General features: G+C 40.1%; 1 protein-coding gene across 3 annotated transcripts in view; it reads right to left on the bottom strand.

The window, feature by feature from the left end:
* The window catches only part of grk3 (G protein-coupled receptor kinase 3), a 79,071-nt gene that overhangs the window by 54,400 nt on the left and 9,647 nt on the right, over positions 1 to 15,024 (bottom strand). For all 3 annotated transcript variants that reach the window (XM_037753714.1, XM_037753715.1, XM_037753713.1), the window contains one exon: positions 3,780 to 3,856. In XM_037753714.1, coding sequence (XP_037609642.1) covers positions 3,780 to 3,856 — 77 coding nt within the window. The remainder of the gene's footprint in view (positions 1 to 3,779; positions 3,857 to 15,024) is intronic.

The following is a 15,024-nucleotide window of genomic DNA, read 5'->3' as shown; positions in this document are numbered from 1 at the left end:
AGCGAGCCAGAGACCAGAGCCGACTTCCTGTATCCTGCAACTCCGGCTCACCTCTTAAGGTGGGCTGTTAAGGTGGACCAGCTTTTCTCCTTAAAGAGACGAGCCGCTCCTCTGAGCCACTCAGCTTTTTAAGTAATTATTAATATTTCTTTTAACCGTTTTAACCGATAGCGTTAATCGGTTAAAATGCTTAATGGCAGTTAAACGGTTAATTATTAACATCTCTATTTGGAGCATACTAAATCTTTTTCTGGCATACTAAATAGTACGGTAGTAATGGAACGCACCGATTATCTTTTTCAGAATAAGAGCAAAATCCAGAATATTCTGTGCATGTAAACATCACTGAGGATGGGACAGATACGTCAAAATCAACACTTTAAAAGCAGCTCAGTGTGACAAAGGCGTCCACATTAGCGGAGACCTAATTAACTATTATTTAGCGGGCGGGGCGGGGGGCCTGTTGATTACCTGGAATGTAAATGTCCCAGAGGCACGGCCACATCGACCGGCCTGGTATCAAGTGTTCTCTAGAAGACTAATGAGACCTGAGAGCCGGACTAATGACCAGTAACAACCAGGGGACGGGTCTGTCTCAGAGGAAGACGTTAAGACAGATCAGTATGATAAACAGGGCAGTGGCGTGATCGCCATAAACATCCCCCAGCAGGAACAATCCACTGGTTCGGGAAGCTGAGGAGCTTCACATTTAGGTTTTATAGAACTGGAAATGAAATATTATGGACTAGTTCTCGATCCAGCTTCAGAGCAGCAGTCCCACGAGGATCTCCGGATCAGTGAAGTGAAATCTTTACTTTTTCATGATTCATTTGTGATTGTTTCATGATGTAGAAGGAAAGACGGTCTGATGATGTTTGGTTCAAACTTACATTTAGAATATTTTGAGTGGTAAATACGTAACTAGAGTGTGGAGCATCATGTGAAGCTGTCATGTTTAACTAAAGAGTCACATCTCGTGATGTGTGCTCAGTAACGTTCAGGTGCATTACCATCACAAACAGGTTTCCCTGAGGAGGAGCAGCCGTTGTTTGTTAATGTGAGACTGAAGATATTGGACAGTAAAATGTCTCTTTTAGTGGCAGTATTTGTAGAGGATTAGAAAGAAGACAAAGGTCTTTGTTTGAAATGTTTTATGATGTAAGACGTCATACATTCTTCACTGCAATAAGTCCATGTTGACTCAGCATCTTAACTCACGACACAATAAACTACGACTAGCCAAATATTGTCTTTATATTGTCTACAGTATATTAAGGCTGCAACAGACGTTCATTTTAGTGATGGATTCATCTTCTGTTTTCTTTCTCCATTAAAGGAACAATGTGAAGGATTTTTGGGGATCTATTAGCAGAATATAATATTCATAAATATGTTTTCATTCATAAATAATCACCTGAAAGTAAGAATGTTTGTGTTTGCGTTAGCTTAGAATGAGCCATTTATATCTACACAGGGAGCAGGTCCTCTTCATGAAGTCCTCCATGTTTCTACAGTAGCCCAGAACGGACAAACCAAACACTGTCAAGTATTTAATCCTCTTATCAACATGGGAGTGGACAAATATGCTGCTTTATGCAAATGTATGTATATATTTATTCTTGTAAATCAATTAACAACACAGAACAATGAGAGATATTGATCCAGAAACCCTCACAGGTACTGCATTTAGCATAAAACAATATGCTCCAATCATAACATGGCAAACTGCAGCTCAACAGACAACAACAGCTGTCAGTGTGTCAGTGTGCTGACTTGACTATGACTTGCCCCAAACTGCATGTGATGATCATAAAGTGGGCATGTCTGTAAAGGGGAGACTCGTGGGTACACATAGAACCCATTTACATTTACTGATCTGGAGGTCAGAGGTCAAGGGACCCCTTTGAAAATGGACATGACAGTTTTTCCTAACCAAAATTTCGTGTAAGTTTGGAGCGTTATTTAACCTCCTTCATGATCAGCTAGTCTGACATGGTTGGTACCGATGGATTCATCAGGTTTTATAGTTTCATATGATACCAGTATCTTCACTCTGGCTTTAACACTGAGCCGCTACAACCTTATTTAATGCGTTACAAACATAAGTGCCGTTTAAACTAATTTGCATTAACACGTCATCACGTTAACTTATTTCTCATTGTTCTGTCAGAACCTGATCAGCTGTATTCAACATATTGTGGATAAATAGGACCTGAGAAGAGCTGAAGAATCACTGGATGGTTGAGTGTCACACATGCAGTGAAAGAGAAGAAGTAAGAGGTGATGATAGTGAACATAAAGAGAGCAACAGGTCTGACAGAAGGAGAGCTGGAGACTGAGAGAAGGAGGCCGGGAGAATTAACTCGGTCTCTTGTCACAGGGGGACTGAGACCGAGAACAGTAAGTAAACCTAGAAGAAGCCTGCAGGGCGGCTGTGGTCCCCCGGTACCCCTCGCTACGCCACAACTACTGCTGGCACGCCGCCCGGCCGCTCAAGACTGGAAACACTCGGAGAACAGCCAGCACAGAGGCACCGCTACCGACTGGAGGCCCGGGAGGAAGCAGGAAACATGACGCTCTGCATCGAGACGCTGACACCACACACACAAACAACGCCGCCTCGCCATCACAACCAATAACCCTGCACGGAGAAGAGGCCGCAGGTATCTGTGTACATGCTGCAGCAACAGATCTAGAAGACACTGATATGAGCGGCGGAGCAAAAACACTTGTTTGAAGCAGCGTGGTGTAAACATGGAGGAAGCTTTGTGGGTCTGGATGTCAGGACCAGCAGCAGTAACGGAACTGGGGCTCAGCTTTTAACTGAAGTTTTACGGTATATATATATATAAACATACTTAAAAAAAGACGTCACTGATCAACATTAAATATCTATAAAATCAGATGAAACATTAATAACCAAAGTTATTACAATTCATCCTGAGGGGAAGATGAATTTATGAACCAAATTTCATCACAACATCCAGTAGTTGTTGAAATATTTCACTCTTGTTAACCTCATGGTGGCGCCAGAGGAAAAATCAGAGGGTCACCACAGTTATTAGGGTTCATCCTCTGAGGAACATGAACGTCTGCACACACAAAATAACACCAATCCATCCAGTAGAGGTTGAGATATTTCAGTGGAGAAGTGGATAACCTGCCTGTCCTTAGCACTTCTCCTCGACCTCGATGGAAAACATCATGAGGTCAAGGAAAGATGAGAAGGAGAATTCATGAGGACTCAGGAAAAGTCAACTGGACGCTCCAGTGTATCCTATGCTAAAGGAGATAAGAAAGGAAGCATTGAAGCGTCCTTTCCTTAGGTAAAGGACGCTCCAGTGTATCCTCTGCTAAAGGAGATAATAAAGGAAGCATTAAAGCATCCTTTCCTTAGGTAAAGGACGCTCCAGTGTATCCTATGGTAAAGGAGATAAAACAGGAAGCATTGAAGCGTCCTTTCTTTGGGTAAAGGACGCTCCAGTGTATCCTATGCTAAAGGAGATAAGACAGGAAGCATTGAAGCTCCTTTCTTTAGCATTAGCGGGTCATTTCCCTCCGTTAGGAACCTTCCTAAGAGAAAAAGACGTTCCGACCTGCAGCCCAGATCTGGTATCTGTATAAATAGAGTCTTCAGCGTACAATGAGATCACATTCACATAAAACACATCTCAGCTATTGTTTTATGTGATTTAATTGTGTGCTGATTCTGTTACAGCGTCTGCACATTTCATCTGAGCGTCCTTTAACGTGATAAAAAAAAAAACGTTGAGACTCACCAATTTTCTGGTTGAAAATTTTGTCAAACGTCAGTTCATCTCTCTCCTCCAGGTACTTCTGCATCACGCTGCGAATACTGTGGACACAAGGCGGGAGAGTGGATTAATACATGCCATCGTTACCCGTTCACATGCATCAATAACCTAATGTGAGACATGTCCTCCTCTTCCTCCTCCTCCTCCTCCTGGTGATCCCGTCCTCGGTTTGGGACTCTCCCTGCCACCTGTCCCCCGACAGTCAAACTGCAGGGAGGGTAGCGGGACACCTGGGAGGCTGTGGGGGAACCTGGGACGGATACATGCTACCCTGGGAACCCTGGGAACGGCTGTTAATGAGAATGAATCAATTAGCGCCCCGCCCTCCACGGAGCCCATTAACACCACAGCGGCGTCCCTCGTACACCAGAGACCGAATGGCCAGGCCTCCACCTACAGACACCTCCGCAGGCCTATAATGAGCATGTGCTAGCAAGGAGAAGCCGTGGCTCCTTGTGACGAGGTCATCGTTTCTCCCGTGTTTACATTGTGATAGTGTCGGCTCACGTGGCGAGGAACGGCTGCAGACAAACAACACAATCACAAAGAACCTTTTGTTTCCAGGATCAAGTCCAAAGGAAATGTTAAAGAAACTTGATGACTCTGAGCTGTACTGTGGACTCTAGAACACTTCTGCATGAGGTTACAACTACGGCTGTCAATCCATTAAAATAGATCCTAATTAAACATGTTTTATCTGTTCAAAATGAACCTTAAAGGGAGATTTGTCATGTATTTAATCCTCTTATCAACATGGGAGTGCATTTAGCATAACAAATATGCTCTCTATATACTTCTTTCGGACATTTTCCTGACATGTTTTGGACATTTTTGGACAATTTTGGCAGCATGAGTTGAGAAAATAATAGACAGAATTATCAATAATAAAAACAAGCGTTAGTTGCAGCCCTATTATATTTTTAATTATTTTATTACATTTTATACGTATTATATTTATTTCCTATATTTTAACTTCTGCCCTAGTTCATGTCTGGGATTCTCATTTTGAATTACATGTTTTTCTTTTTATACATTTTATAATAACGCTGTTGGACGTAGACGGACAACAAAGAATTTCATTGCCAACAGATGCTCCACTGTACCTGTCGTGCTTATGACAAATAAAGACTTAACAAACTAAACTAAACTGTACGTCACAGTGAGATCCTGTACATGCCATCGGTTTGCAACAGTGAGTATTTTGAAATATCAATAAGTGCCGTGCACAGCGCTGAAATGGAAATACAACGGATGTCTGTGGGGTTGTTTTTGTTTTTTTTAAGGTAAATGAATAATGCCTGATTTAACATATTAATAGTCTTAATTGAACTGTTAAAACTGTTGCCGGTGATGTGTACCAAAAGTGTTTTGTCACAACTAGCTCATTAAATATTAAAATCATGCATTTATAGTTATATTATTTATTTCTAGTTACAGGTGATGCCACAAATGAAAGCTAAATGTACCTTCTCTCCCCCCCCCCTCTGAAAGGTGATGACATGTTGTTGTTATTGTCCGTTACATATTTTAATAAAAACATGGAGACACTGCGACCTGCACTAAAACTCTAACTTGGAACTATAAGAAACCTCGTCAGTGGAGCGGACCAGTACACCCAGTTGGTTGTGTGCAGGCAGATGTTGATGGGAGAGTGGGAAGCAGCAGTGGATGCATGATTTAAAAGTGCAGCTACAGGAACAAGAAGCTAGGAAGTGAACACTTCCTCTTTTAGAAGGAGGCCTGTCTGTGAGCCGCGCTGCTGAATCATTAGCAGCTGACTAGAACCTCAACACGTCGGACGCCATATTGAGACAGTTGGTAACGTTTACTGTAGAAGTCGTGTCTTATTAGGCGTTAAAAGAAGCAGGTATGGGGGGGATGTTTCCGGTACAGTTGGTGAGGTTAGGTTAGAGAGGACGTCAGTGAACCAGACTGCTGTGGGTGATGAAAACACAGGTGCATAAATAAATATAACCATAGACCACATGGGTTTATAAACTGTGGTCGTATCTCGCCGGTTTGTGCCGTTAAAGCATTGAAAAATAAAACCTCAACACGTCGTCGTTCTTAAAAAACACACCGTCCCGGCAGCAGCTTAACACATCCCAACGCTGGCTTACGGGAGAGGATGACCTCCTGCTGTGATGATGAGTGACAGAATGACTGCTGGCGACGCACTGAGGAAGAAGGAATATTATCTACAGGGGACGACTGACGATGGAAATGTACGAGTGGAGGGGCTGACAGAAGAGCATGAATGCTGGTGTTCATTTACAATTGATAGAACTTTAAAGAGATGAAATCAACGGTGCACAGCCTATTAAACATGCGTCATCATTCAAATATGAAGTACCGGTAGTCACACATCCAACTGCTGCTAGACGAGGTTTATAGCTCCCAAATATGTCTGATTTGACTGTAAAGGAGTGTCCATGTGGTATTCCCCCATTTTGAGGTGTACACCACCAGCAGAGCTACGCTGAAGCACCAACACCATAAAGGCATAAAACTGTAGCTATAAATTTCAGCCTATCCCTGATATACTGTATATATACGTCCTGTTGGTGTTGCCCAGCCTCACCTCTACTCTATTGATAATGTATCTCTACTGAAGGAGTCCTAGGCTTGCTGGCTACTCTAAACTAATCCATCACTAGGAGTGGGACAATAGAATTGATTCACGATGTATAATGTTTTGAATCGATGTTTTAATGCCAGAATCAATATATTTGCTTTGTTTGAGTCTGTGTGGAGGTAGAAGGAAGTCACCGCTTTTATTGTGGTAGTCTGAGTAACGTGACGTCATATCCGTTCCGTATCCGTCAACCAAAACAAACCTCAGAAAGTAGAAACCGTTGGAGGGTCGTCGTGGATACGACCTGCACCCTCACATGTTAAATCCAGCGTGGTAAACACTACACATCCAGTAAAGGAGGGAAACACTTTGGGTTTCACACATTGACAATTTAGCGGTTACAATTCAATATATTGCAAGATATTACAATTTTTTAAATCTAATTTTAGGAAAACTGATATAAAGAACACATCACCATTACTTCCTGTCGCAGTCTACGTTGTTGAGTTGGAGTGGAAGAGCGAAATGGCTGAAGACAGATCACAACGCTGCTATCTATTTAGCAGTCGGGGGTTTAAACACGACACAAAATGAACTACTGTCTGCCACACATCTTTACATGTAAACTATTCATTAAAAATCAATACGGAATATTTGATAGAGTTGTTCTGATACCGATACTGGTAATGGAAATGTGTCTGTCTATGCACCGATCTGATATCATAATCTATTAACCCAGAAAAAAATCTATTTGTTTAACCAGAGTTCTTCTTCTTCTTCTTCTTCTCTGTGCTGTCACCCTGGAGGTATCATGGCTGCCATTGGCTACTACTGTTTTAGTGCAGTGAAGAAGAACTGACTGCAGCTAGTTTGTCACGTTACGATAGCAAACAACAACAGTGCGATGCTAGTAGAGAGTGTAACAGTAGTCAGAACGAGGACAATGTCAGCCAGTTGGCAATATTTAACTAACCGGTGATCATGGATGAACACGAACCGAGAGAATCAACTGAAAGTCGTTAGAAAACGACCGCTCAACCGTCTATCCTTAATCTAAAGTGACTAACCAAAGCTCACCGTCCATACTTCCTTCCTCACTAACAAGACATAAGAATAGAAGTCAACTCTGGGCATTGTGCAGAGCTCCATTTCATTACAGCCGACCGCCGTGCACGGTGTAAATCCAGGTGTGTTACACACACCGTTAGAAACGGAACTGTCATTAGGAGTGATAATGTGAAAAGAGCTTCACAAAAACAGGGTTTGGACCGCAGTTCCATTTGAGTGAAACACGAGGAGTATAGTAGGCAGCTATAGTGGTTTACAAACTGATGGACAACTAAAAACACATGGCTGAAAGTTGTCCGGTGTGGACCGGAGGTGAACTAGAGGGACACAGTGAGGACAGAGAAAGAAGCATCCTTCAGAAGAGACTGCTGTCAGTGAGAGTTCTGTCTAGTACCCGCTCTCTGTATGTATGTATGTATATATATATATAAAAAAAAAAATATATATATATATATATACATATGTATATATATATATATAAAATATATATATACATATATATGTATATATATAAAATATATACATATATATGTATATAAAATATATATATATATACATATATATATATATAAAATCTATATATGTATATACATATATATACATATATATACATATACATATATATACGTATATATATGTATATATATATATATATATATATACATATATATATATATATATATATATATATATTAAAAAAATATTATATATATATATATATAAAATTATAAATATAAATATATAAATGTATAAATAAATATATATATATGTTTACTGCATGGTTGGATCCAGACAAGGTCCATGAGAGCATGCTCTGCACCTTCCTTTTGGCTGTGGTTACATAACTCTGCCTCCATTACATCTGCTGCGCTGCAGCCTGAACCAGCTGTTAGCACAGTTAGAGGAGAGCGCGCTGCTTACCTCGACCACGACTACAATGATCCACATGAGCTACCGACGCTGGTCTCCTGCTCCTGCTAGTTGACCTTATTTAAAAAAAAAAAAAAAAAGCTACTGCAGCGATGACAAAGCAGCCCCCTGATGGTGGGAGACCCGAACAATGTCATCTGACCCAAATACATGTCTTTGTAAACACCCTCCTCAGCTGCACGGCAGAGAATCACGTTGGATTTATTTTATATAGCACACCTGTTTTATTAGGATGTTTTTATGATTGTTTTATTTAACCTCCTTCACGACAAGCTAGAATGACATGGTTGGTACCGATGGATTCATCAGGTTTTCTAGTTTGAGATGATACCAGTATCTTCACTCTAACTCTAAAATTGAGCCCACTACAACTTCACATATACATATATATATACATATATATATACATATATATATATACATATATATACATATATATACATATATATATATATATACATATATATATATACATATATACATATATACATATATATATATACATATATATATACATATATACATATATATATACATATATATATACATATATATATATATATATATATATATATATATACATATATATATACATATATATATATATATATATATATATATATATATATATATATATATATATATATATATATATATACGTATCGGGATATTATGTTTTGTGATACGGCATTTCGATTCTCAAAAACAATCTTTACGTGCAAAGTTTGCACATAAACATTAACTCTTGTTGTTACTGGGACTGTTAGAAATGCAAATACAGATCTCACTGTTCTGATTGAATAAAAAAGTTAACTTTTTTCACTCATATTTTATACATATGGTGTGCTCTTTATAATATGACAGTTTTCCTAAAATTAGATTAAAAACAAACGCAGTATTTTGCCTTGCTTACAGTATCGCAATATATCGTAATATATTGAATCGTAACCCCTGTATCATGATACCTATCGTTAGATTCTTCACGATACACAGCATTAATACATACATAACGTTATTTTGTGTTTTATTAATCGCATTATTTATTTAAATGTATTCATAAATTTATTTATAAATTTATATCCATGTATTTATTTGTTATATTTTGTTTACAGAGATAGGAAATAAATGGTTTAGTCAAGTCTGATGTCTCCTTACTAGGGCTGTCAAAATGTTTAATCATGATTAATCACACATTTTTTATCTGTTCAAAATGTACCTTAAAGGGAGATTTATTAAGTATTTAATCCTCTTATCAACATGGGAGTGGACAAATATGCTGCTTTATGCAAATGTATGTATATATTTATTATTGGAAATCAATGAACAACACAAAACAATGACAGATATTGTACATGATACATGCTCCCCCTTGGTCAGATCATCCGCCACCACGGTCTCAGCTTTCACTCATATGCTGACGACACACAACTGTATCTTAGCACCAAACCATCCACCCAGCTCCCCCCACAGTCACTTGTAAACTGCCTGCATGCAATAAAAATTTGGATGTCATCTAACTTCCTTAAACTCAACAGCAACAAAACCAAGCTCATGGTTGTGGCTCCCAAGGCCCTGCTCCGGAAGGTTGGAGATCTACATCTGGACGTTGACGGCTGCTCTTTCTCCCCATCCTCGGAAGTCCGCAACCTGGGTGTCATCCTGGACCCAACGTTCTCATTCCAGTCTCACATCAGGTTCATCACCAAATCCGCTTTCTTCCACCTAAAAAACATCTCCCGTCTCCGGCAATCACTCTCTGACTCTGTGGCAGAAACCCTCATCCACACTTTCGTCACCTCCCGTTTGAACTACTGCAATGGAGTTCTGACCGGGGTTCCCAGCAAAGCCCTGGACAGGCTCCAGTACGTGCAAAACTCAGCTGCCAGGGTTCTCACCTGCACCAAGCCCTGGCAGCACATCAACCCCACCCTCATCCACCTCCACTGGCTCCCGGTCAAGTCCCGCATCACCTACAAAATCCTCCTCCTCACCTACAAATCCCTCAACGCCCTGGCTCCTCAGTACCTATCTGACCTCCTCCACCCCTACACACAGCCCCGGAACCTCAGATCCTCAGGCTCGGGTCAGCTCTCCATCCCTCACACAAAAATGAGAACTTTTGGGGACAGAGCTTTCAGTGTGACAGCCCCCACCCTCTGGAACTCTCTCCCCATAGAGCTCCGCAAAGCACCATCTCTGGACAGTTTCAAAAGACTTCTCAAAACCCACCTCTTCACCAAGGCCTATGGCCTCTAGCTACTGCTATGTTCAATTTGTTGTGTTTATTTATGCCTATGTTAAAGCGTCCTTGGGTTTCTTGAAAGGCGCTATATAAATCCAAGTTATTATTATTATTATTATTGTCCAGAAACCCTCACAGGTACTGCATTTAGCATAAAACAATATGCTCCAATCATAACATGGCAAACTGCAGCCCAACAGGCAACAACAGCTGTCAGTGTGTCAGTGTGCTGACTTGACTATGACTTGCCCCAAACTGCATGTGATGATCATAAAGTGGGCATCTCGTGGGTACCCATAGAACCCATTTACATTCACACATCTGGAGGTCAGAGGTCAAGGGACCCCTTTGAAAATGGACATGACAGTTTTTCCTCGCCAACGTTTAGCGGAAGTTCTGATGTCAGATAATTGTAAATACTGTTTTTAGTTTGGTTTGTTTGTGTGTTTATCAGCAGGATTAGTTAAAAACTAATGGCCCAAATTTCATGAAACTTGTTGGAAGAAAATTTTGGTGCAGATCTGCTTTGGTGGACGTCTGCATTCGATGACTTCCTCTCTTATTTTCAGTTGATTCTCTTTGTTTTTAGCTCTTTCTCTTCCCATGAATTGTGTCCAGAGTAACAGGAGCAGTGAGTATAAAGGTCCAGCTGTCATTAGCTGCTGATCTCCTCACCGACACCGGAACAACATCGTGTTGGTGACTATTTAACACTACAGGAAGTATGCAGATGTGTAAATATTTAACATATTAACAGGAGGTCACTGTCACTACGATAGCTGGGTGGGTCTGTGGGCATGTAATTGAACTGTGTTGATAACATACCACACAGTGCCCAGGCTCTGACCTGTTCAAATATACTATCTGAGGCCCCGTTCACACCTGGCATTAAGTACTAAGTACGTCTGAGTACGTCAGTTCATATGGAGGACAGAACCTGACAAAATCAAAAATAAATAAATAAATGACTCGATAAATAAATATCATTAAATGTAACAGAAATAATATTACAAATGAATATAGCCATTCATTAATTAATTAATTAATTAATTAATTAATTAATTAATTAATTAATTAATTAATTAATTAATCAAATGTTTTGTATTAATTCCCTTATTTATATATTTATTTACTCTTCCATTTAATTTTCCCCTTTATTTATTTATTTATGCATTTATTTTTATTATTTCTTTTAAATTTATTTTTTTATTTTTTTATTTTTATTTATGCACTTATTTTTTTATATTTATTTTGAAATGTATGTATTTGGAAATTTCACCAAATAACTAACACCACTATCTCACCTAACAAGCACACTCCAATCTGGAGCAATCCTGACTTTTTAATGAACAGAAAGCCACTAGATTTCTCATCATAGATCAGTAAAGATATCACACACCTCAAACACATCTTCCACAATAATACTCTGGTCTCATTTCCTTTTTTGGTCGAGAAGTAGGGGCATTGGGGAGAATCAACAATCAACATTAAAGCATTTAAGTCAGATCTTCCCCCACCAGCATCACAATTGTTTAACATCACCTCCAGAAAAAAGCTACTATCTAAAACATACAAGATCATTTCCACATCCAATCTAATAATATCCATCCCGTCAATAAAATGGGAACAAGACCTACAACTAATCCCCGGTGCCGACTCCTGGACCAAAATTTGCCAAAACATCTTCTCTACATCCACCAACACCAACATACAACTCATCCAGTACAAGATCATTCACAGAGTACACTACACGGGAAAAAGAAGGTTTCAAATGGGTTTTACAGAATCAGAAATTTGTCCGCACTGCACACAAAACACCACAGACACCTATGTGCACGCCACATCGGACTGCACACCAATCAAACAATTCTGGCGGGACATCACTGACAACCGACAGTAGACACCGCTGACAGCCAGCCCTCTCTCCAAGGTCTAGGGGCAGCTTAAGGGGGGTAACCTGTCTCAGGAAACAAAACAAAAAAATACAAATACAAATACAAATACAAATACAAATAAAGACAAAATATGATAACATAACATTGTCGGACCATGGGATATTATAAGGCACCCCTGCCACGAAAAATACTCAACTCAACCCCCCACCCCACCCCGTCTCTCGCTTTCCCGCCCTTTTCTTTCTCCTCTTTAAATACAAACTAACACCCTACACCCTCCACACTGCATACATACAAACACACACAACTGTACACACACACACTAGAACCTTACACAACAGACTGTCCTGTACTGTCAGTAACACCACCCTCCCTCCACCAACATCTCCTATTTATTTGTCTCATTTTGTTCGTTCTGTTAGAATTGTCTTGTCCCGTTCATTTTGTCATGACACCCGATGTATTTTATTTATTTATTTTTCTCTTCTGTTTGTTTCTGTTTGTCTTGTCAAATTTCCATTGTTTTGTCATGCTTCACTAAATAAAAAAAATTAAAAAAAACAATACAGACTGGGTCTATTCATTGGTTCGTTCCAGGCAAACCAAATCGCAAAGATGTTTGACACACACATCATTTTTAGACGTTGTTAATATGACGCCATTGGCGCGCGAATGAGTATGTACATCCGCGGATGACGTCAGTTGAATAGGCGGTCCTTCAATGTGGCCTAGGACACATTTGCGTACACACTGCTAAAAGCATGTGGCCATATGCGGCGCATAGACCACCTCTGAATGTGGTCTGAGTGATCGGATCTCGATGCGTCCTGGGTGCATTCACACCTGTACTCAGAGCTGTCCACTAGTGATCGGACCACCCAGGAAGCATGTAAAGCTGCATCCACACTAGTACGTTTTAAAACCGATAACCGCTGCTACGTTTATGCCTCACGTCTACACTACACCGACGTTTTTGAGACCTTAAAACGGAGACGTTTGAACGCTGCTGACGCCGTTCTAGTTTTAAAACTCCAGGGTTGTGTTTTAGTCTGGACGGAAGACAACAAAGGACATCAGCCTCGACTACCAGTGGTTCATTCATTGACTTTATTGGTTTTTATTTCATTTATTTCACCATAGCTGTTCTTCCTTCCTAGTATTTTCTACAACTGAACAACCAACCGCGTTTTCAGGCGTGGTAGTATGGACGGAGATTAATTGTGAAACGGCCCTAAAATGCTCGTCTGGACGGAGATCGTTTTAGATTTAAAAATGTGTTTTAAAACCAAAACGTATCAGTGTGGATGTAGCCTTTATGCCAGGTGTGAACAGGGCCTTAGACTCAATTCAATCGTTCCTTTATAGATTTTAAACCTCTGCATTATATCTGTCAGTTCAGAGCTAATGAAACTAACAAGACCCAACTCTTCCATGAGCTTCTTTAAGCCTCTAGACATGTAATTATTCTCTTTACTTGGAAAACTAGTTAGACTTTGAAACCTGTTTTTCTGGCTGCTGCTCGAAGTCTGACTGCAACAGCGGAGGGTTTGGGGGGGGGGGTGAATGAAGCAGCCGAAGACATTTTCACACAAGCCATCATTTCCTGTTAACTCACTGAGGGCCTAAAATGATTTCTGGATTAGTTTTAGTTTCAGTTTTGATACTTCTATACTCGTCTTAAAAGCTGAAACAAAAGAACAGCCTCATATTTGGCTGAAAACAGTCGTAACTGTAGTAACAATGATACTTTTGGGATTTAGCACCTCGTGTGATTATAACACGATGGCACCGTCCACATTTATGAACTGCCAGATTATACAATTATAAAAAATAATCACTGGCTGCCATAACTCAACAAAAACCTCAACATGAAATGTAGATATCGCATTGGCACACTTCAGCCCGTTGCTGAAATCGTCAGCATCGCCGCCATATTGGGGAGGTCAGGACTGGCCTGTAAACACATACAAGTCAACGGGAGAGCTGCTGTTTTTCTGGATTAAAAGCACTATAACGTTTCTCAACTGATTTCAATGATTCATTTGGAAACGTAGACGTTGTAGTGCTTTTTATCCAGAAAAACGGCAGCTCACTTGTATGTGTTTACAGGCCAGTCCTAACCTCCCCAATATGGCGGCGACGTTGAAATACGATCCAAACGACAATGTGGCATCTACGTATATATCGGTGCCTTCAAATGGGGTCGTGTTTACTGTGTTTACGAGATGGGAAGTCGTGTACATGATATGCGTGGCGTTCACGTGATGAAGTCGTGAAGAACTCCGCTGCTAAGCGACGGCAACATTAACGTTTCTGTCGGTGTCTAGAAGCCACAGAGGCTAACAATTTAGCAAGCTAGCAAGTGGGTAACATAATGTAGTAAATGCAAAGGTATAATGACAGAGGAGAAAGATGAGGCCGTTGGGAATATCAACATTTTACTCAGACTTATTAAAGAATTACAATAAATTAACTTATTGTGCACTGAAAAAATTACTT

The sequence above is a fragment of the Sebastes umbrosus genome, chromosome 19 (assembly GCF_015220745.1).
Source record: "Sebastes umbrosus isolate fSebUmb1 chromosome 19, fSebUmb1.pri, whole genome shotgun sequence".
NCBI classification, from domain to species: domain Eukaryota; kingdom Metazoa; phylum Chordata; class Actinopteri; order Perciformes; family Sebastidae; genus Sebastes; species Sebastes umbrosus.
Note: the sequence above shows the minus strand (reverse complement) of the source record. Positions and strands in the feature narration are given on the sequence as shown.